Source organism: Tachyglossus aculeatus, chromosome Y2 (assembly GCF_015852505.1).
Source record: "Tachyglossus aculeatus isolate mTacAcu1 chromosome Y2, mTacAcu1.pri, whole genome shotgun sequence".
In the NCBI taxonomy this organism is placed as follows: Eukaryota; Metazoa; Chordata; class Mammalia; order Monotremata; family Tachyglossidae; genus Tachyglossus; species Tachyglossus aculeatus.
This window is the reverse complement of record NC_052094.1, coordinates 3,131,040-3,155,542: the sequence shown is the minus strand read 5'-3', so window position 1 is coordinate 3,155,542 and position 24,503 is coordinate 3,131,040. Positions and strand designations below refer to the sequence as shown.

Genomic DNA, 24,503 nt, shown 5'->3' with positions numbered 1-24,503 from the left:
CTGTTCAAATGTTCTTACTTTGTCCAACAAATATTCTCGTGGCAGACTAGGACCTGGGTCATGAACCCTAAAATTAGGCCTTTGTGAGATGAGATTTGAAGATAGAGAGATCCTCTCCTTTCCTTGGCACCCCACTTGAAGCCCCAAAAGTTTTTTGACAGTTATATAAAATGTTTTATGCCTTTATTCAAAGTTAATCTAATTTACTTACACATAATGAATCAGGTAATGATATAAACACATCTGGGATGGGATGGGAGTCTACCAACGCTGTCGTACCATAATCTACTGAGCACTGACCTAAATGCTCTTGTGTACAGTAAACACTCAATAAATATGATTTATTGATTGATGATGCTTTTGAGGCTTCTAGGGCCCCTTTGGAAAAAATTACTCACTCAGGGTCCATGTTTGACCCCAGAGCAGATGAAGAAGGTTCCAACATACATGTTTCTGAGGCAAAAAGCATGCTATGCCAGCAAAAGAAAAGTTTGAGATTCAAGTTGCAGAAAATACTTTTTCAGGTTTAAGTGACCTTGTTATTTCTTCTCGGATGCAGGAATCCAAATCTTGAAAGTCTAAAATTCCTTAGGAAATGAGTGATTATGGTAAACTATTAAGGCAGGCTTCAGAAAAACTTTTCTCTACAAAAAGCTAGGAAGCAGAGATATATGTTTGTCTCTATTGTGAAAGCATAAGTCCAAATGGGTATTTTCTGAATATTCACAAGATGGCCAGGAACATTTAAAACTTTGAAGTGATAATGATGATAATAATAAAAATAGTTTTTAAGTACTTAAATAGTTTTAAGTACTTATGGGGCTCATAGTCTAAGTAGGTGGGAGAATAGGGATTGAATTGGGCCCCAAGTCCTCCTGCTCCTGGAAGGATCTTTTCCATCTGGATGCTGCTACAAGGACGCCGAGATCTCCCCTCCTGAAGAATCTGCAGTTAGGCCCACGGTCAGCTTCCCACTTGGAACTTCTACCTCCGGACGCTGCGTTTCCTTCTCTCTGGAGGGCGCTGATATCTCCCTTAGTGAGAAGCCCACAGTCGGGCCCCAATGTCCCACAACAGGGCTCATGGTTGTCCTCTTCCTGGACACCTGAATCCCCACCTGAGGACACCCATCCAAACCACACCCCATCTTTTCCATCCAAACTCTCCCCAACCTCCACACCCTTCCCCCCTCTCCCCTTCCTCCACAGTTGCTGCCAAGTGTGGCCTATGGAACACCCACTCCATTGTAGGTAAGCTTCCCTTCATCCTTGACCTGTTCCTTTCCCACTCTCTCATTCTCCTCACCAACACTGAAACGCGGCTCACCTCTGGTAACACACTCTCTCCTGCTGCTCCCTCTAGCAGAAGCTTCTCCTTCTACTGTTCCCCAGACTCCCTGGGAAAAGAGAAGGTTTCCAGATTCCTTCTCACACCCCAGTGCCGCTTTCACACCATCCCTCCTCCCCCTTCCCTTTCCTTCCCCTCATTTGAAGCCCATATTATCTGCCTCCACCACCCCCTCCAGATTCTCATAACCGTCATCTATGGCCCCCCTGATCCCACCTCCAACTTTTTCAACCATTTTTACCCATTTATCACCTTTCTTCTCTCCTTTTCCATGCTCAATCAGATCCTTGGAGACTTCAACATCCATATGGATGAACCCGGTGACTCTTCTGGTGCCTGCCTTCTATCACTCTTTGACTCCACCAACCTCCTGCTCCACCCCACCTCGCCCATTCACCAACCTGCTCACACCCTCGATCTCATCATCTGTAACTGCTGCACTATCTCCACCCTCACCAACTCTGAAATACCTTTTTCTGACCATAACCTTCTCACCTGCCTCCTCTCTCACATTCCCCCTCCCTGTAAATCTGTATTACTCCCCCACAGAGCCCATCACTCTCTCGACCCAATGCATATTTCTCAGTGCATCACACTCCACTCCACATTCCTACCCATTCTACCCACTCTTGATAACCAAGTTGACTCTCAACTCCACTCTCTATACTCAACTCATTCAGTCCCCTGTCCAGTCGTTGCTCTCTCAGGACTTACTTATGAGAAGCAGCGTGGCTCAGTGGAAAGAGCCCGGGCTTTGGAGTCAGAGGCCATGGGTTCAAATCCTGGCCCCGCCACTTGTCAGCTGTGTAACTTTGGGCAAGTCACTTAACTTCTCTGTGCCTCAGTTCCTTCATCTGTAAAATGGGGATAAAGACTGTGAGCCCCATGTGGGACAACCTCATCACCTTGTATCCCTCCCAGCGCTTAGAACAGTGCTCTGCACATAGTAAGCACTTAATAAATGCCATTATTATTATTATTATTATTATTACCTACAGTCCTGGATCACTGCCACCTTCCACCTCCTTCACTGTTATGCTTGAGCTGCTGAACGCTGCTGGCAAAAGTCTGAACACTAGGCCAAACTTGTACACTTTAAATTTATCCTTTTTTGCCATAACTCTACCCTCTCCTCTGCCAGGCAAAATTATTTCTCTTCCCTTATTGACACCCATGTCAATCACTGCCCATCAGCTGTTCCAGACATTTAACACCCTCGTCAGGCCCCTGTTCCTCCCCCTCTGCTATCTCTTACCCCCAATGATCTGGCCACCTACTTCATTAGGAAAAATTCACACCTTCAGGTCTGAGCTCCCCAAAGTCACCCCTCCCCTTTCTTCATCCCCCCTACTCTTGATCTCCTCTACTTTCCCATCCTTTCCAGCAGTATCTTCAGGGATCTCCTCCCTCTTCTCAAGTGCCACCCCCTCCACCTGTGCTTCTGACCCCATTCCCTCTCACCTTATAAAAACTCTCAACCCTTCCTTCCACCCCTCCTTAACTTCCATCTTCAACTGCTCACTCTCCACTAGCTTCTTCCCTTCTGCCTTCAAATATGCCCACTTCTCTCCCATCCTAAAAAAAACCTCCTCCCTTCACCCCACTGTCTCCTCCAGGTTTCACCCCACTTCCCTCCTACCCTTCCTTTCCAAACTCCTAGAGCAAGTCATCTACATTGGCTGCCTCAAATTCTCAACTCCAACTCTCTCCTGGACCCCCTCCAATCTGGCTTCCATTCTTTCCTCTACACCAAAACTGCCCTTTCAAACATCACCAATGATCTCTTTCTTGCCACATCTAATGGCTCCTACTCTATCCTAATCGTCCTTGACCTCTCAGCTGCCTTTTACACTGTCGACCATCCCCTACTCCTTAACATGTTTTCCAACTTTGGCTTCACTGACTCCTTTCTCTCCTGGTTCTCCTCATCTCTCTGGCCGTTCATTCTCAGTCTCCTTTTCGGGCTCCTCCTGCCCCTCATTTCCCCTAAGTAAAGGGTCAGTTCTTGATCCCCTTCTTTTCTCTCTCTAAACTCAATACCTTGGTGAACTCATTCAATGCCATGGCTTCAACTATCATCTCTACATGGATGATACCCAAATCTACATCTCTTCCTCTGTTCTCCCTCCCTCCAGGCTTGCATCTCCCCCTGCCTTCAGGACATCTCCATCTAGATGTCTGCCTGCCATCTAAAACTCAACATGTCCAAGACTGAGCTCCTGATCTTCCCTCCTAAACCCTGTCCTCTTCCTGACTTTCCCATCCCTGTGGACGGCACAACCATCATTCCTGTCTCACAAGCCCACAACCCTGGTAACATCCTTGACTCCGCTCTGTCATTTACCCCACACATCATCATCATCAATCGTATTTATTGCGCACTTACTATGTGCAGAGCACTGTACTAAGCACTTGGGAAGTACAAATTGGCAAAATCCACAACATTGCCAAGATCCATCCTTTCCTTTCCATCCAAACCGCTACCTTGTTTGTACAGTCACTTATTGTATCCCAGCTGGATTACTGCATCAGCATCCTTTCTGACCTCCCAACCTCCTGTCTCTTTCCACTTAAGTCTATATTTCACTCTGCTGCCCAGATTATCTTGATACAGAAGCTCTCTGGGCATGTCACTTCCCTCCTCAAAAATCTCCAGTGGGTGCCCATCCACATTCCTGTGAAGCAAAAACTCCTCACTCTTGGCTTCAAAGTTCTCCATTATCTTGCCCCCTCCTACCTCACTTTTCTCTCCTTCTGCAGCCCAGCCCACGCACTCCACTCCTCTGCTGCTAACCTCCTTACTGTGCCTCATTCTCACCTGCCTCACCGTTGAGCCCTGGCCCATGTCCTTCCTCTGGCCTGGAATGCCCGCTGTCCTCACATCTGCCAAACTAGCACACTTCCCCCCTTCAAAGCCCTACTGAAAACTCACCTCCTCCAGGAGGCCTTCCCAGACTGAGCCCCCTTTTGCTCTGCTCCTCCTTCCCTCCTCCCCAGCACCCTGACTCCCTCCCTCTGCTCTATCCCCTGCCCCACAGCACTTGTGTATATATGTATGTACTTATTATTCTATTTATTAATGATATGTATATATGTATAATCCTATTTATTTCAGTTGATGCTGTTTGATGCCTGTCTGCTTGTTTTCCTTTGTTTTTTGTCTGTCTCCCCCTTTCTATACTGTGAGCCTGTTGGTAAGGATTGTCTCTCTTTCTTCTCCAATTGTACTTTCCAAGTGCTTAGTACAGTGCTTTGCACACAGTAAGCACTCAATAAATATGATTGAATGAATTGAACAAATGAATGAGTTTATAACTAACTGTTCTTTGAAAGGAGTGAGATGGCTAATGTTTTTCTCGTGATTTTCTTCGAGAGCAAAAATAAATTGTGTCAATGCCTGTGGCAGTCAGAAACTGTTAGATTTAGTTTTGTTTTGTACTTGGTGCAAAGATCCCAGTACAACACATCTGGATTAAATGCTTCAGCAGCCACACTGAGGGTAAGCATTTCTCAAAATATGCTTAATTTGGGGGTTGGGGTGTTCTAGGTTGTTCAGCTTCTCTCCTTCCCACCTCCCCTCCTTTGGCCTTCCCCTTTGCTCACCTCCTCTTTTACCCATTACATTTCATATCAGAAATAACTCTTCTTTCCCTTAGGCAAATGAAATGTTGTTCAGTGGAAGGAAGTTGACTGCACAGGAGGCTTGTGCCAAAGGATTGGTCTCCCAAGTGTTTTGGCCAGGGACATTCACACAGGAAGTAATGGTGCGAATTAAGGAACTTGTCACATGTAATTCAGTTGTAAGTTTCATTTGTTTCTTGCGTATTACATTGATTCTTTTAGATGTGTACAGCAGGATGCCTCCAGGAAACTCATGTGCCCTATAAAGAACTTCTAGATAGAGCCCGTTGTTGGGTAGGGACTGTCTCTATTATGTTGCCGATTTGTACTTCCCAAGTGCTTAGTACTGTGCTCAGCACACAGTAAGTGCTCTATAAGCAGTGTGGCTCAGTGGAAAAGAGCCCAGGCTTTGGAGTCAGAGGTCATGGGTTCAAATCCCGGCTCTACCAATTGTCAGCTGTGTGACTTTGGGCAAGTCACTTCACTTCTCTGGGCCTCAGTTACCTCATCTGTAAAATGGAGATTGACTGTGAGCCCCACGTGGGACAACCTGATTACCTTGTAACCTCCCCAGCGCTTAGAACAGTGCTTTGCATATAGTAAGCACTTAATAAATGCCACCATTATTATTATTATAAATACAACTGAATGAATGAATGAATGACAACATTTCCTACTCCTTCAATATAAGGAGATTAGGGAGAATTGTAAGCACAGTCAATGGGAAAAGAGAAGGAAAAGAAAGGTTACTTTCATGACTTCCACAGCTTTCAAAAAACAGTATTTGCATTTGATGCTAAAATCAAAATCCCATTCTGTAATGCTTCTCAAATCCAGGGAAAGGTTACTTACCAATGTGAGAATGTAAAATTAGCTGTTCATATTTCACACTGTGGTTTTTATCAGAAAGACACTGACAATGTTGCATAACCTACTTTGCTGTAACAAAAAATAACAAATGAAATTTAAAAGAAAAGCTCAAACTTTCCATTTAAACCTGAAAATCTGAAATTCTGAAAGTCTCGAAGTCTATTTTGAAAAGGAAAATGCTGTTAACTCTCACTGACCCAGAGCTATTGGATGGGAAAAAGTGATGTGGATAATAGAGGTGGAGCAGGAATGTGGACTCTGTCTAAGCAGCAGAGGAATAAAGCCCCAGAACCTACCAGATGACTGAAACTTCCAGAAAGCCACTGTTGCATGAAAGAGAGTCGAGGGAACTCTGGCCTGGACAGTCTTTGAAGTGGAAAATCCACTTGCTGATAATGCAGCGCTGGCCATGGAACTTGGCATCAAAATGGAAGGGAGGAAAAAAGACTGTTCAGTTTGGTCTTGAATTTCCTCCAGGTTAATAGCAGGATCAGCTTGCCTTTCTCTGAGATCCTTGAGGCACTTGAAAAACTCCCATTAGTTCTCACCAGTGCTTTGGTGAAAGATCAGAAGCTTCAGAATCCTAGCATCTCAAAACAACCCAGGCTACTGACATCTTGCTTTAAAAAAAAACTAAAAAGAAAACACTACCATGTCCTATACACATTCTAACGCTGAACCAATTTTTGTTGTTGTTGTTTGGAATAGGTTCTTGAAGAATCCAAAGGTTTGGTGCGCAATGTCATGAAGATGGACTTAGAGCAAGCAAATGAAAGAGAGTGTGAAGTGTTAAAGAAAATCTGGGGCTCTGCTCAAGGAATGGACTCCATTTTAAAATATTTGCAGAGGAAAATTGATGAATTCTAATTGGATGCAGTGCTCATAAATTGACACTGGAATTGAATTTAATAGGAAATCTATGGCTCAAAGATACTCCAATTCATTTTTTATGGGATTTGTTAAGTGCTTACTATGTGCAAAGCACTGTTCTAAGCGCTGGGGGGATACAAGGTGATCATGTCCCTCATGGGGCTCACAGTCTTAATCCCCATTTTACAGATAAGTTAACGGAGGCTCAGAGAAGTTAAGTGGCTTGCCCAAGGTCACACAGCAGACATGTGGGGGAGCCAGGATTAGAACCCATGCCCACTGACTCTCAAGCCCGTGCTTTTTTCATTGAGCCATGCTGCTTCTCTAAAAGACTGAAACAAATTTACCCATAGCTGAAAAAGCCTGGAAATAGGCCATTGGAAAATCCAAACTGTGTACCATTGAGGAGTTTTCTTAAGTACTATATCTTAAAGAGAAAAAAAAAATTACCATATCTCCTTTGTCCTGACATAACTCAACTTACACACATGAACTAACAATGTGCACCAGACAACTTTTGAATCTCCAGTAGTTTTATTATCTTTGGCTAGTACTGTGTAAAGAAGAAAAGCATTGAATTGTGTTTGTTGTTTCTTGGGTAGCAGTAAGTCTGGAATAATGTTTGTTTTTTCTGTATATATTTTCTTCCAGGCTACAGAATTTAAATGGGTATTAGCCAAACATTTCACTGCCCCAACAAGTCAGACAAGATCTGAGACACTGCATTCTCAGAGAAGGTGCAAATGCCTCAAGTAATAGAATAGTCTAAATGAAAAATAAGTATCTTTTATAGAAGAAGCCCATATAGAGAAAAGCTGAATGATGCACAAATCCTAAAAACAGAATGTGTGCTCAGGATTTATGTTAAGAAAACCTCTGACTCTCTATAAAAAAATAATCTATTTTTATCCACTTAGCATGAAGAAACCACTGCCTCTCTAGAAGAAAGCTTAGTTTGCAGTATTAGTGAATCACTGAATATCTTATATATGAATATCTAGGTTATAAATTAGTCATAGTAGGTTTTAAAATAGTTTTCCTTTTTTTAAAAGTACATAAGTGCTTCTTGTTGCTGGGTGAGAATACTACTTTATATGCAGTTTTGTTTTCCTTTTGCAGATTTAATTGATGTATTACACCAAAAAAATGCATTTTATGTTCATACGAGTAATTTTTAGGTTCACCTAGAATATATTTTTATTTAATAAGTTCTTTTATTTAATAAATTCTTTTGGCATGCTATTAAATACAGAATCATCTTTTTAAAAACAACTACCTTATATTAGACATTTACTGTTCTTTGTCTATGCTTTTTATGTTTACACCATGGACTTTATACAGCATGGTGTTTAAGAGTGCTCTGTGTAAATAGACATATTTTGCATTCCTTTCGGAAGTGTTACTGATTCCTGACTACAGGTGCCTGTTACTACTTGGGCATCTGGACTTTCAATCTTAATGATTATATGAAGAATGAAATAAAATCAAACCTTATTTTTGTACAGTTTTGAAGTTTATACTTGGAACTTACCACCTCCCTCCCCACTTCCCATGTAAGTCAGCCTTTATCTGGGGTTGGTACAGTATTTTTGCATCTGTGGGACTTACTTATTTGTTCTGTAGTTAAACTATATATAACTGCACAATCTGTAAAGTTTTTATAGAATAAATATTCAGCTGTGAAAACTGGTTAAAATAAAGCTAATATTTCTTAACACATTCTAAATGTTTATCTGCTACAGTCCTCTCTTTTGAGGTCTCCCTTCAGTTCCCTTTTCCAAGAAGCTGTATAGATCCTTTTAATTACTCTTTGAGAGTTGGACTTAAAAGAAGTGGTGGGATTCCATCTTTATTTTTTTAAAAAACATAAGTTGCATGAGCAATCTGAAAAATTAAAATTTTCCAATAAAGAACAGCAAACTGGTTTCCAACAGAAGGGAATTAGTATTTGCCTATCAATGGGGACTATACTGCTGGTTTTGCTCTAAGAGGTACTGTATGGACTTGCACCTGTTGATAGTTCACCTACTATTGCTTTCTCATCTTTCCCCTTGCACATGATTTACAGGTTTGTGAAAAACAATGAAGTTACAGTTGAAGAGCAACAGCCATGATAATAAATTTCCATTCATTCAGTTGTACTTATTGAGTGCTTAGTGGGTGCAGAGCACTGTACTAAGTGCTTTGGAAAGTACAAAATGCAATAAAGAGAGACAATCCCTGCCCACAGCATGTTCATAGAAGCAGGAAAGGCAGACATCAATACAAATAAACAGACATCAATACAAACAAATAAAATTACAGATATATACCCAGTTGCTGAGGGGGAGAGAGGGAACCATAAAGGGAGCAAGTCAGTACAATGCAGAAGGGAGTGGGAGATGAGGAAAAGTGGAGTTAATCTGGGAGGGCCTTTTGGGGGAAGTGAGCCTTCATTAAGAGTTTGAAGAGGGGGAGAGTAATTGGCAGATTTGATGAGGGAGGGTGTTCCAACCCAGAGGTAGGATGTGGACCAGGGGTTGGCAGCAAGACAGGTGAGACTGAGGCACAGCAAGAAGGTTAGCACCATTCATTCATTCATTCAATTGTATTTATTGAGCACTTACTGTGTGCAAAGCACTGTACTAAGCGCTTGGGAAGTACAAGTTGGCAACATTTAGAAATGGTCCCTACCCAACAACGGGCTCACAGTCTAGAAGGGGGAGACAGACAACAAGATAAAACATGTGGACAGGTGTCAAGTCATCAGAATAAATATAAATAAAGCTAGATGCATATCATTAACAGTAAATAGAATAGTAAACATGTACAAGTAAAATAGAGTAATAAATCTGTACAAACATAGGCAGGTGCTGTGGGGCGGGGAAGGAGGTAGGGCGGGGGGGATGGGGAGGAGGAGAGGGAAAAGGGGGCTCAGTTTGGGAAGGCCTCCTGGAAGAGATGAGCTCTCAGTAGGGCTTTGAAGGGAGGAAGAGAGCTAGCTTGGTGGATGTGCAGAGGGAGGGCATTGCAGGCCAAGGGGAGGACATGGGCTGGGGGTCAACGGCAGGACAGGCAAGAATGAGGTACAGTGAGGAGGTTAGTGGCAGAGGAGCAGAGGGTGTGGGCCGGGCTGTAGAAGGAGGGGAAGAAGGTGAGTTAAGAGGGGGCGAGGTGATGGAGAGCTTTGAAGCTGAGAGTGAGGAATTTTTGCTTGATGCGTAGGTTGACAGGCAACCAGTGGAGACTTTTGAAGAGGGGAGTAACATGCCCAGAGCGTTTCAGAGCCATTGGCAATTTCAGAGTTGGTGAGAATAGAGATTGTGCAGTCATTAGCGATGATGAAATTGAGTGCTTGTCCAAGTTGTTGAATGGGGAAGCTGGGGTGGAGCACGAGGGCGGAGTTGAGGAGTGATAGAAGGCTGGTGGCAGAGGAGTCAATGGGTAGATCTATGAGGATGTTGAAGTCTCTGAGGATCAGAGTGGGCATGGAAAAAGAGAAAGAAGATGAGAAAGGGGTCAAAATGGTTAAAGAAGTTGGAGGTGGGAACAGGGTGGGTGGTGGGTGACAGCTACCTAGAATCTGGAGGTGGATAATATGGACTTCAAAGGAGGGGAGGGAAATGGGAAGGAGGCATGGTGTGAAAGCAGCATTGGGGTGCGAGAAGGAAGCTGACAACTCCTCCTTTCCCAGTGAGTCTGTGGGATTGGGAGGAGAAGAACAGGCCCTCTCTGAGGAGAGCAGAAGGGGAGACCATGTTCCCTGGGGAGAGCCAGATTTCTGTGTTGGGGAGGAGGCAGAGAGAGTAGGAAAGGAACAGGTCAAGGATGAAGGGGAGCTGACCTATAATGGAGCGGGGGTTTGGTAGTCCACACTCGGCAGCAGCTGCAGAGAGAGGGGAGAGAGGGAGGGGGCATAGAGGGTGGGGAGAGTTTAGATGGGAATGAGTTGACAAGGCTGGTGTGGGGGGAGCGGGATGAGGAGTGGTGGTGGGACAGGAAGACAGGGATGGGGTGGGGAAAAGTGGGGGCATTGCATGGGGCTGGGAGCTGTGGGGAAGGAGGGAGTTGATGGGGGCCTGTGCGGGGGAGGGGGAAATGAGTTGGTGCTCGACCAGAGGGATTACTTCTGTACTTGACTCAATCAATCAATCAATCGTATTTATTGAGTGCTTACTGTGCGCAGAGCACTTTACTAAGCACTTGGGAAGTACAAATTGGCAACATATAGAGATGGTCCCTACCCAACAGTGGGCTCACAGTCTAGAAGGGGGAGACAGAGAACAAAACAAAACATATTAACAAAATAAAATAAATAGAATAGATCTGTACAAGTAAAATAAATAAATAGAATAATAAATATGTACAAACATATATACATATATACAGGTGCTGTGGGGAGGGGAAGGAGGTAAGACAGGGGATGCAGAGGGGGACGAGGGGGAGAGGAAGGAGGGGGCTCAGTCTGGGAAGGCCTCCTGGAGGAGGTGAGTTCTCAGTAGGGCCTTGAAGGGAGGAAGAGAGCTAGCTTAGTGGATGTGGGGAGAGAGGGCATCCCAGGCCAGGGAGATAACGTGGGCCAGGGGTCGACGGTGGGACAGGCGAGAACGAGGCATGGTGAGGAGATTAGCGGCAGAGGAGCAGAGGGTGTGGGGTGGGCTGTAGAAGGAGAGAAGGGAGGTGAGGTAGGAGGGGGCGAGGTGATGGAGGGTCTTGAAGCCAAGGGTGAGGAGTTTCTGCCTGATGCGTAGGGTGATTGGTAGCCACTGGAGATTTTTGAGGAGGGGAGTAACATGCCCAGAGCATTTCTGGACAAAGACAATCCAGGCAGTGAAGTATGGATTGAAGTGGGGAGAGACAAGAGGTTGGGAGATCGGAGAGGAGGCTGATACAGTAGGCCAGACGGGATAGGATGAGAGCTTGAACAAGCAGGGTAGCAGTTTGGATGGAGAGGAAAGGGCGGATCTTGGAAATGTTGAGGAGCTGAGATCGGCAGGTTTTGGTGACGTACGAGAGAGCGGAGTTGAGGATGACACCAAGGTTGCGGGCTTGTGAGACGGGAAGGACGGTAGTGCTGTCAACGGTGATGGGAAAGTCGGGGAGAGGGCAGGGTTTGGGAGGGAAGACAAGGAGTTCAGTCTTGGACATGTTGAGTTTTAGGTGGCGGGCAGACATCCAGATGGAGATGTCCTGAAGGCAGGAGGAGATGCGAGTCTGGAGGGAGGGGGAGAGAGCAGGGGCAGAGATGTAGATTTTGGTGTCATCAGCGTAGAGATGATAGTTGAAGCCGTGGTAGCGAATGAGGTCACCAAGGGAGTGAGTGTAGATCGAGAACAGAAGGGGATCAAGACCTGAACCTTGAGGAACGCCCACAGTAAGGATGGCAAGGGGAGGAGGAGCCTGTAAAAGAGTCTGAGAATGAATGACCGGAGAGATAAGAGGAGAACCAGGAGAGGATGGAGTCTGTGAAGCCAAGGTTGGATAGCATGTTGAGGAGAAGGGAGTGGTCCACAGTGTCGAAGGCAGCTGAGAGGTCGAGGAGGATTAGGACAGAGTATGAGCCCTTGGATTTGGCAAGCAGGAGGTCATTGGTAACCTTTGATAGGGCAGTTTCCGTGGAATGTAGGGGACGGAAGCCAGACTGGAGGGGGTCGAGGAGAGAGTTGGTGTTGAGGAATTCGAGGCAGTGCATGTAGATGACTCATTCAAGGAGTTTGGAAAGGAATGGTAGGAGGGAGATGGGGCGATAACTAGCAGGTGAGGTGGGGTCAAGAGAGGGTTATTTTAGGATGGGAGAGACATGGGCATGTTTGAAGGCAGAGGGGAAGGAATCTATACATCACTCTGCTGCCCAGATTATCTTTCTACAGAAACTCTCTGGGCATGTCAACCCCCTTCTCAAAAATCTCCGGTGGTTGCCCAGCCACCTCTGTATCAAGCAAAAACTCATTATTGACTTCACTCTATCCCCTTGCCCCCTCATACCTCACCTCCCTTCTCTCCTGCTGCCCAGCCCACACACTCCACTCATATGCCGCTAACCTCCTCACTGGGCCTCATTATCGCTTGTCCTGGCATCGACCCCTGGCCCACACCCTACCTCTGGCCTGGAATGCCCTCCCCTCCTCACATCCACCAAACTAGCACACTTTCCCCCTTCAAAGCCCTATTGAAAGCTCACCTCCTCCAGGAGGCCTTCCCAGACTGTACCCTTTTGCTCTGCTCCTCCTCCCCTCCCTAGTACCCTGACTCCCTCCCTCTACTCTATCCCCCTCCCCACCCCACAGCACTTGTGTAAATACGTATATATTTATTATATTTATTTTATTAAAGACGTGTATATATCTATAACTCTATTTCTTTATATTGATGCTATTGATGCCTGGCTACTTGTTTTGCTTTGTTTTCTTGTCTGTCTCGCCACTTCTAGACTATGAGCCCATTGTTAGGTAGGATTGTTTCTACTTGTTGCCAAATTGTACTTTCCAAGCACTTAGAGTACTCTGCACACAGAAAGCGCTCAATAAAAATGACTGAATGAATGAATGAATTACAGGGAAGGGGCGTGGAGGAGGGATGGGGGCAGCATGAGGGGATGGGGGGAGTTGGATAGCATAGGGGGTAGGGAAGAGGACTGGGATGGGCAGCCAGGGAGGGATTGAAGAGTCATGGTGAGGTTGGCAAGGTAAACAAAAGAAATTAGATCAACTTCAAATTGAAAGAAAGTAGACCAGTTTCATTAGTATTTATTGAGTGTTTACTGCATGCAGATGATTGTACTAAGGGCCTGGAAATGAACAGTACAACAGAACCAGTATACATATTCCCTGCCCACAACAAACTTTCAATCCAGAGCACACAACCTAAGTAAGTGACCCTTGGCAAAAGAGGCCAGTTGGAATCTCTGATCTAGAGCAACAGATGAACCTCAGTCCCGAGACTTATGTGTAAGGAGTAAGTGGAGAAGCAGTGTGGCCTAAAGGAGTCAAGCCTAGGAGTCAGAAGACCCTGAGTTCTAATCCCAGCTCCACCGCTTTTCTGCTATGTGACCTTGGGTAAGTCACTTCACTTCTCTGGGCCTCAGTTACCTCGTCTGTAAAATGAGGATTAAAACTGTGAGCCCCATGTGGGATGTGGACTGCATCTAACCTGGTTGGCTTCTAACCACCCCAGCGCTTAGAATGTGCCTGGCACATAGTAAGTGCTTAAGAAATACCATTTAAAAAAAGAAAATTTATTATGGACGTTGTGGTTTACTAGGTGTCACTGGCATTTTTCCTGCACGTCATGTTTCTCCTTACCGTACCTCGTTCTCGCCTGTCCCGCCATCGACCCCCGGCCCAAGTCATCCCCCGGGCCTGGAATGCCCTCCCTCTGCCCATCTGCCAAGCTAGCTCTCTTCCTCCCTTCAAGGCCCTGCTGAGAGCTCACCTCCTCCAGGAGGCCTTCCCAGACTGAGCCCCTTCCTTCCTCTCCCCCTCGTCTCCCTCTCCATCCCCCCATCTTACCTCCTTCCCTTCCCCACAGCACCTGTATATATGTATATATGTTTGTACATATTTATTACTCTATTTATTTATTTATTTATTTTATTTGTACTTATCTATTCTATTTATTTTATTTTGTTAGTATGTTTGGTTTTGTTCTCTGTCTCCCCCTTTTAGACTGTGAGCCCACTGTTGGGTAGGGACTGTCTCTATATGTTGCCAATTTGTACTTCCCAAGCGCTTAGTACAGTGCTCTGCACATAGTAAGCGCTCAATAAATACGATTGATGATGATGATGATGATGTTTCCCACTGGTATATGGAGTGCAGTGAGATGGTAGACATGGTGGGCTGGAGCTTATTGTCAAATGCATGTGACTACTCGCAGAACAAGTAGGCTGTTCAATTTGCTTCTCTAAGTACTTCTGGGAGTCTTTTATGTATGCACACCACAGTGTAGTGCAAACTTTTGAAAATCTTCATTCTACTAAAAGCCAAAACTCAGGGTGTCCCAAGAGTCACTTTCAAGTCCAGAAGTACACCCTGTTTAGTAGGGTTCAGCTTCTAGCCCCTGTAACCACAGAAGCCAGAAGGCCAGGGGAGCAGAAGAAAAGTCTTCTCTCTCAAATGGCAGCTCTGGCACCATTGATTGCTCCTGCCACCACTGCCACCACTGTCACCACTAAGCTGTCCCAGAGTTGGGAGTTTTTGATACAGCTAGAAAGTATTTGTGGCCACACCAATATCCCCCTGCTTTCCTCTGACTCCCTCTAATAGCCCAGAGAAGGCCCTAGAGGTGAAGCTGATTTCCCTCTTCCCCCTTCTTTCTTTCTCCCACTCCCTCTCTACTTCTCACCCTCTTTCTGCACTTCCCCTCCCCCATACCTTGTTCTGCTCCCTGAAGGAATCCCGTCATGTCCTACCTTGAGTGTCCAAAATCCTGGACCCCTTAGTTGGGAGCTTAAGAAAAATTAAATTGCTTCTCCCCATCACTGTAGACATTTACAAAGAGGGTGGTTTTTCTAGAGAAGTGTCTCACGAGCATGGGGTCAGGGTGGATGACAGATCCTCTTGCTGCTGAACTCCTGTAAATAATAATAATAATAATTATGAAACTTGTTAAGCACTTACTATGTGCTAAGCACTGTTCTAAGTGCTGAGGTAGCTACAAATTAATCAGGATAGGCACAGGTTGTTCCACATGGGGCTCACACACTCTTAATCCCTATTTTAGAGATGAGGTAAAGTGACTTGTCCAAGGTCACACAGCAGGCATGTGATGGAGCTGGAATTATAATTTAGGTCCTTTTAATGCCCAGGCACATGTTCTATCCACTAAACCAGGCTGGCTTTCTGGTAGTGGCAACAACAAACTGGGGAATGTGGGAAGCCTTCTTTCTCTACCTCTTCAACCACTCCTTTGCTCTCATTAATTCATTCCATCATATTTAGCACTTACTAGGGCAAAGCACTGTACTAAGAGCCTAGGAAGTACAGGTCAGCCACAAATAGAGACAATACCTGTCCACAATGGGATCTCAGTCTAGAAGGGGAGAGACAGACATCAAAACAAGTTAACAGGCATCAGTAATATCATTGTAAATGAATAGAATTATAGCTGTATACACATCATTAATAAAAATAGAATTATAATTATAAATATGTACATATATACACAAGTGCAGTGGGGTGGGGAAGGGAGTAGCACAAAGGAAGAGAGTCAGGGTGATGGGGAAGGGAGGGGGAGCAGAAGAAAAGGGGGTCTTATTCTGGAAAGGCCTCCTGGAGGAGATAAGCTTTCAATATGGCTTTGAAGGTGGGGAAGTGTGATTTTTTGGTGGATTTGAGGAGGGAGGGCATTCCAGGCCAGAGGTAGGGCATGGGCCAGGGATCGATGGTGGGCCAGGTGAGAATGAGGCACACTGAGAAGATTGACACCAGAGCAGCAGTGTGTGCAGGCTGGGACGTAGAAGGAGAGAGGGAGGTGAACTAGAATTGGCAGGGTGATGGAGGACTTTGAAGCCAATAGTAAGGAGTTTTGCTTGATACAGATGTTGATAGGCAACCACTGGAGATTTTTGAGGAGGTGGGTGACATACCCAGAACATTTCTATAGAAAGATAATCCTGGGAGCAGAGTGAAGTATAGACTGAAGTAGGGAGATACAGGAGGTTGGGAGATCACAAAGGAGGCTGATGCAGTAATCCAGTCAGGATAGGATAAGTGATTGCACTAACGTGGGTGTGGTTTGGATGGAGAGGAAAGGACAGATATTGGCAGTGTTGTGAGACCGGCAGGCTTTGGTGACAGATTGGATATGTGGGTGAATGAAAGCAGAGTCAAGGATGACACCAAGGTTGCGGGCTTGTGAGACAGGAAGGTTGGTTATGCCATCCACAGTGACAGGGAAGTTTGGGAGAGAACAGGGTTTAGGAAGGAAGATAAGGAGCTCCATCTTGGACATGTTGAATATTAGGTGGTGGGAGGACATCGAAGTAGAGATGTCCTAAAGGCAGGAGGAGATGCGAGCGTGGGTGGAGGAAGAGAGAACAAGGGAGGGGATGTAGATTTGGGTATCATCCGTGTAGAGATGATAGCTGAAGCCATGGGAGTGAATGATTTCACCAAGGGAGTGCGTATAGTTGGAGAACAGAGGGGACCAAGAACTGACCCTTGAAGAACCCCTACAGTTAGGGGTTGGGAGCGGGAGGAGGAACTCACAAAGGAGTTTCCTTGGAATTCCTTTGTTTCTGTCCATGGAATGAAGACAGTGTGTATCCTGAGCCCTGTAGCCCACTGAAATTGTATGTCAGTTGGGTAGCTTTTATGCTAGTGCCCTGACCAGACCAGACCAGACACAGTCTCCATCCTACATGAGACTCACAGCTTAAGTAGGAGGGAGAACCTATTAAAACCTATTAATACCTGTAATACTTATTAATACCTGCAATACTTATTTTACAGATGAGGAAACTGAAGTATGAAAAAGTGGCATGACTTGTTTAAGGTCACCCAGCAGTTAATTAGCAGAGCCAGAATTAGAACCTATGTTTACAACTTCAGCCAAATCTTCATTACTCAGAGGTTAAATAGCCAGTGTGTGGTTGGTCCTTCTCTCCTTCGCCACCTTGTCCTCCGCCTTGGCCTCTTCTGCTTTCTTCCCTCCCACCTTCTCCTTCTCACGTGTGATAATTTTACCTGGTTTTAGAACTTTCCTTCAGAACGTCGACAGATGTGCCTAGGCAGTTGACACCAGGACGTATTTCCGTCCATGTGTATTTCTGACTGTGTACATTTTAGTCTATTTCTGTCTGCACATTTCTGACCTTATATATTTCTAACTGTTCATGTTTCTGACCCTGGGCTTCACACATTGAGACTTATCACATTTGCCTTTTTGGGAAGGTACACCAAAAATGCTGGGTGAACAAGTCCAGCTTCACTGTTCCCCAGTACAGAGTTCCAATTATGGACAGGGTTTTCCAAAGTCCAGTACTGAGAATACAGTACATTCACTACAGGAAATGGGCTGAGTCTGGTTTCACCCACCTTTCACTCCTGTAACACTTAAACCATGATGACTCTGACCTTCTCCTGACAAACACTGCCAAGAAAATGAGAGAAGACAATGACATATAGGTTATCTTATGGGATGACTGGCATCCCATGTATAGGGCCTCCAGTCTCTAATGACAGACATTTCTCTATGGTGGCCATTTTTTTCCTCCAGTGTTTTTGAGAAACACTTTCCAACAATCAATCAGTAGTATTTATTTTGAGCTTTCTGTGTACAGAGCATTGTACTAGGGGTTTGAGAGAGAATAGTACAATAGAATTGGTAGACACATTCCCTGCCTACATTGAGCTTAGTCTAGATGAGAAGACTGGACTAAACTAGACTATAGAAAGAACATAAATTCTGGCACTCCTGGGCTAGACAAGGGCTAATCCACCAGGAATCCCTCTCACACAGTTGCCTCAGGATGGGTAACTGCTCGTCTTTCTTGACATTAATCCTCCTGGTCAGAAATGGTGCACCAGAAATGGTGTATCTGGTCCATCTTTAACTTCCTTGTCTTTTAAAGGTCCATTCTAGCTATCTCTCTCAGTTAACCATAGCAACAGCCCCCCTCCCAAGTGTTTGTAAAGAAAAAGCCCTTCATTCATTTAATTCATCCATTAATTCAATCACATTTATTGAGGGCTTACCGTGTGCAGAGCACTGTACTAAGTGTTTGGAAAGTACAATTCAGCAGTAAAGAAAGACATCCCTGCCCACACCAGACTTAGTCTAGAAGGGGTGAGACAGACAGCAAAACAAGCAAACAGGCATCAATATAAATACATAGATTTATAGATATATACACATCAAAACAAATAAAGAGGCATCAATATAAATAGAATTATAGATATGTACTCACACACATACACACACACACATATACACAAGTGTATATATATATATATATATATATATATATATATATATATATATATATATATATATATATATATATATATATATTCACCAGTGCTGTGGGGCAGGGGGTAGAGAAAAGAGAGTGAGTTGAGGTGATGGGAAGGGGAGGGAGAGCTAAGGAAGAGGGGGGTTTATTCTGGAAAGGCCTCCTGGAAGAGGTGAGCCTTCATTAGGGCTTTGAATGCAGGGAAGTGTGGGGGATTTGAGGAGGAAGGGTGTTCCAGACCAGAGGTAGGACATGGGTCAGGGGTCAGTGGCAGAAGAGGTGAGAATGAGGCACAGTGAGAACGTTTGCCCCAGGTGTGGAGTACGTGGACTGGGCTGTAGAAAGAGTGAAGGGAGGTGAGGTAGGAGGGGGGCAAGGTGATGGAGATCTAGGAAGCCGATAGTGAGGAGTTTTTGCTTGATAGGTTGATAGGCAACAATTGGAGATTGTTGAGGAGGGGGTGACATGCCCATAAAGTTTCTTTAGAAAGATAATCCAGGCAACAGAGTGAATTATGGACTGAAGTGGGGAGAAACAGGAGCTTGAGAGGTCAGAAAGGAGGCTGATGCAGTAATCCAGTCAGGTTAGGATGAGTGATTGTACCAACAAGATAGCAGTTTGGATGGAGAGGAAAGGGCGGATCTTGGCAATGTTGTGAAGATGACACTGGCAGACTCTGGTGATGGATTGGATATGTGGGGCGACTGAGAGAGCAGAGTCAAGGATGACAATAAGGTTGTGAGCTTGTGAGATGGGAAGGATGGTAGTGCCAACCACAGTGACAGGAAAGTCTGGGAGAATATAGGGTTTGGGATGGAAGATAAGGAGCTCAGTCTTAGACATGTTGAGTTTTAGGTGGGAAGACATCCAGGTGGAGATGTCACGAAGTCAGGAGAAGGTATGAGCCTGGAGGGAGGGAGAGAGAACAGGGGAGGAGATGTAGATTTGGACATCATCCATGTAGAGATGACAGTTGAAGCCATGGGAACGAATGGGTTCTCCAAGAGAATGAGTGTAGTTGGAGAATAGAAAGGGACCAAGAACTGAACCTTGGGGGGCCCCTACAGCTGGGTATGGAAGGGGGAGGAGGAGCTAGTAAAGGAGACTAAGAATTATTGGAAACGTGAGGTCCCTACTAATCCATTCATATTTATTACTCTATTTATTTATTTATTTATTTATTTATTTATTTGTTTGTTTGTTTGTTTGTCAACAGTGACAAAAGCATCTGAGATGTCAAGGATTAGGATGGAGTAGGAGCCATTGGATTTGGCAAGAAGGAGGTCATTAGTGATTTTTGAGAGGGCAGTTTCAGTGAAGTGGTGGGGATGGAAGCTAGATAGGAGGGGCCCCAGGAGAGTTGGAGGAGAGGAATTTAAGGCAGTGAATGTAAACGACTTGCTTCAGGAGTTTGGAAAGAAGGGTAGGAAGGAGATGGGGCGATAACTGGAGGGGGCTGTGGGGTCAAGGGGTATTTTTTTAGGATGAGGGAGATGTGAGAACATTTGAAGTCAGAGGGGAAGAAGCTAATGGAGAGTGAGTGGTTGAAGGTGGTAGTTAAGGAGAGGAGGAGGGAAGGGATGAGAGTTTTTATCTCGACGGCACTTCCTCCTTCCCTCCCTCCTTCTTGGGAGCTGTCCCAATATCACAGGAAGTTTGCTGTGGGCAGGGAATGTGTCTCTTATATTGTACCACCCTGAAAATCTCTCCCCCCCCCCCCCCCCCCCCCACTCACCTGGGAATGGGATGCTCAGCAAGTGCATTAACGAGGCACCAGCTATTACAGGCCTGTCAGTTGTATTCTCTAGTGCAAGTCTGGTCCTTGTGTTTGTGCCATGGCCCCAGCTCTTGTTTTTCCATCAGTCAGTAGTATTCATTGAGCACCTACTATAGGCAGAAAGAAATGGACTAAAGGCTTCATTAGAATTAGAAAGACCAATAGAATTGATAGATCTGGTCCCTATCATCAGGGCAATTACCATCTAGCAGGAGAGACCAATGATAAAGTAAATTACAGATAAAAGGAGGAAGGAAGAAAGAATAGGAACATGAGTTAGTGCTAAAGCCATTGTCACCCGTGGCCCAGGGATGGGTTCATTCAGGGGTGAGAAAAAGAGACCAGGGATGGAAAGCCTGAACTTTATACAAAATTTATTCCGCTAGATAATTGAATTATTTGATCATTTTAGAACCTCCTTTTCAGGAAGAATATGATTGTTTAATGATATTAGAGCTTCCCTCTTAGGAAAAATATGCATATGTGTTACTCATGCATGGCAAAAACACCCAGGTCCCACCCAGGAGGAATTCACTTATGGTTTGTTCGTGTATGGAAAGAAGGCTACTCCCCTCTTGGGAGGAATCCACTTACGTTACCCACACACAGTGAAGTACCTGGCTGTCACCTACAAACGTTCAGCGAGATACTCACCTGTACCACAGCCCCTTCCTCAGTGTGCTGGCTCCAGTTGCGAAGTAGGCGTCAGGCACTCTGGGCAGCAGAATGAGACATGCAGCTTGTCTTCTCTGCCAGGGGAGCCAGGAAAGTGGTTCCATGGGTCAGGGGAGAGGACAGGGCCCCATCTCTTGGCCAGGGATGATGGGAGGCGGAGCTCTCAAGGTGTACAGATGAGAGGTAGGGAGGGTGACTGGTGGACTACTATGGTCATAAGGTAGCCCACAGAGGCAGGAGCCAGGGAAGACTGCATATTCATCACACCTGCGTGGATAGGGCCAAGCAACAGCATGATAGTAACCAAGATCCTCCCATTAAACCTACAGCCAAGGAACAAAAGTAGTTGCAAATCATGGAATAGCGAGCTCCTCAAGTTTTTAAAGAGTCCTTGGAACCAGTCTCAAATTCCTCCAGTGGTGTCATCACTGCTACTGGTCACCCTCATGGTTTGTATCAGCAACAATTATGTCCACGTGCCTAGAATTGTCTGGGGTGAAAGTGCAACATTCCTCTCTGATAAATTTGCAGACCTTTCTTCGCTGGCGAGGAGGAAGTAAAGGGCCAATTCATTTCTGCAGGATGGTCGTCCAGATGGCTCTCTGTTCATCCTTCAGAGCCTGAAGGCCGGCAGCAGTGTCATTGGTTATCTTTTCAACTAATTTAGCCAAATTAAGTACTTTATGAACTGCTTGTGCAACCCCATATGCAGGAAACATGAATCTGGAAAAATGCTAGGTCTCTGAGATTGGGAACCCCTGACGATTTTGGAGTTGGCCTTCTGGGTGGCTCGGAGTGTGGCAGACAGATGGGAGCAGTAAATCAAAGAAGTACAGGGAGCAGGCCCTGTGCTCCTGTACAGGGAGCACATCCACCCCGTTCTCAGTGGCCGGTTGGCCGCAGAGCACTGCTGCCATTCTGTGCTTATCTGGAATGTAGCTGCATTACATATGTGAGAACTGCTGCCCACCCAGAATTTGGTGCCAGTACTGTGAAAGCAGAATGGGAAGACAGTATGGTCAGTCCACCTACTCACCTATGTGGTGTATGTGGTGTATGTTTGTGGTGGCATTTGCTGATTTGAAGATAGGGTGGCAGGTGCAGGAATGAGGGTGCTTTTTTACATTGAACCAGGTGAAGTTGTCCTAAGGCTATGAGGGGATACCCCCTAATTCAAAGGGGAGTGCACACAGACCCAAGAGTTCAAAACATTCAGATCTGAGTCATAGTGGACCAAGACCTTGAGGAGGGCTTCCCAGACTGAGCCCCCTTTTTCCTCTCCCCCTCCCATCCCCATCAGCCCCCCACCCTGCCCTCTGCCCCTCCTCACAGCACTGGTATGTATTTGTACATATTTATTATTTATTTTACTTGTAAATATTTACTACTCTGTTTTATTCATGATGTGCATATAGCTATGTCTATTTATTCTCATGGTTTTGATACCTGTCTACTTAATAATAATAATAATAATAATAATAATAATAATGCCACTTATTAAGCACTTACTATGTGCAAAGTACTGTTCTAAGCACTGGGGAGGTTACAAAGAGATCAGGTTGTCCCACAGGGGCTCACAGTCTTAATCCCCATTTTACAGATGAGGGAACAGAGTGAGGCACAGAGAAGTGAAATGACTTGCCCAAAATCACACAGCTGAACTTGATTTGTTTTGTTTTGTTTTGTTTTGTTGTCTGTCTCCCCCTTCTAGACTGTGAGCCTGTTGTTGGGTAGGGACCGCCTCTGTATGCTGCCAACTTGTACTTCCCAAGCTCTTAGTACAGTGCTCTGCACACAGTAAGCACTCAATAAATACAACTGACTGACTGACTGAATGAACAAATGCCATTATTATTATTATTATTAGCCACCCATGTTTTCCCAGCCCGGGGCTTCGTAAGTGTAATCCATAACCAGCCCTTCTGGGGATGCTGAATAACTACACTCTCCAATCTGCCCCCAGTGTCCCTCTTGTGGGAGGGTGGCATAGAATACAGGATATTCTGGGAATGCCAAATAGTTGAGATTTGAGGTGACGCCTAAAGAAAGATTACTCATTCATTCATTCATTCAATCATATTTATTGAGTGCTTACTGTGTGCAGAGCACTGTACTAAGCACTTGGGAAGTACAAGTCAGCAACATATAGAGACGCATCCTACCCAACAATGGGCTCAGAGTCTAGAAGAGGGAGACAGACAAGACAAAACAAGTAGACAGGTATCAAAACCATCAGAATATACAGAATTACAGCTATATGCACATCATTAATAGAGTAGTAAATATGTACAGGTAAAATAAATAGCGTAATGAATATGTACAAATATATACAATTGCTGTGGGGAGGTGCGGGAGGCAGAGCTGGGGGTGGGGCGATGGGGAGGAGGAGAGGGAAAAGGGGGGTCAGTGTGGGAAGGCCTCCTGGAGGAGGTGAGCTCTCAGTAGGGCTTTGAAAGGAGTTAGAGAGCTAGTTTGGTGGATTTGCAGAGGGAGGGCATTCCAGGCCAGGGGTGGACAGCGGAACAGGTGAGAACGAGTCACAGTGAGGAGGTTAGTGGCAGAGGAGTGGAAGGCATGGGCTGGGCTGTAGAAGAAGAGAAGGAGGAGGCAGGGTAGGAAGGGCGAGGCGATGGAGAGCCTTGAAGCCAAGAGTGAGGAGTCTTTGCTAGATTAGTAGGTTGACAGGCAATCACTGGAGATGCCCAGAGCATTTCTGCACAAAGATAATCCGGGCAGCAGTTAAGTGTAGACTGAACCAGAGAGAGATAGGAGGATGGGAGATCAGAGAGGAGGCTGATGCAGTAATGCAGTCAGAATAGGATGAGAGATTGCACCAGCAAGGTTTGGACGCAGAGGAAAGGGCGATCTTGGCAATGTTGTGGAGATGAGACTGGCAGGTTTTGGTGACAGACTGGATGGTGGGGTGAATGAGAGAGCAGAGCCGAGAATGACACCAAGGTCGCAGGCTTGTGAGATGGGAAGGATGGTGGTGCCATCTACAGTGATGGGAAAGTCAGGAAGAGGGCAGGGTTTGGGAGGGAAGATAAGGAGTTCAGTCTGGGACACAGTGAGTTTTAGATGGCGGTCAGACATCTGGATGGAGATGCCTGGAAGGCGGGAGGAGCTACGAGCCTGATGGAAGGGAGAGAGAGCAGAGGCAAAGACGTAGATTTGGGTGTCATCAATGTAGAGATGATAGTTGATGCCATGGGAGCAAATGAGTTCACCAAGGGAGTGAGTGTAGACAGAAAACAGAAGGGGACCAAGAACTGACCCTTGAGGAACCCCTACAGTAAGGGGATGGGAGGGGGAGGAGGAGCCCACAAAGGAGACTGAGAATGAACGTCTGGAGAGATGAGGAGAACCAGGAGAGGACAGAGTCTGTGAAGCCGAGGTTGGATAGCAAGTTGA

General features: G+C 45.4%; 1 protein-coding gene and 1 pseudogene across 1 annotated transcript in view; one reads left to right on the top strand and one right to left on the bottom strand.

Annotated features, from left to right (window-relative positions):
* The window catches only part of LOC119946676 (chromodomain Y-like protein), a 174,404-nt gene extending 167,560 nt beyond the window's left edge, over positions 1 to 6,844 (top strand). The window contains exons 6-7 of the mRNA XM_038768092.1: positions 5,004 to 5,147; positions 6,547 to 6,844. Of these exons, the coding sequence (XP_038624020.1) occupies positions 5,004 to 5,147; positions 6,547 to 6,705 (303 nt within the window). The 3' untranslated portion in view covers positions 6,706 to 6,844. The remainder of the gene's footprint in view (positions 1 to 5,003; positions 5,148 to 6,546) is intronic.
* Positions 6,845 to 21,255: 14,411 nt separating this feature from the next.
* LOC119946663 lies at positions 21,256 to 22,009 on the bottom strand (annotated as a pseudogene).
* Between the last annotated feature and the right edge of the window lie 2,494 nt (positions 22,010 to 24,503).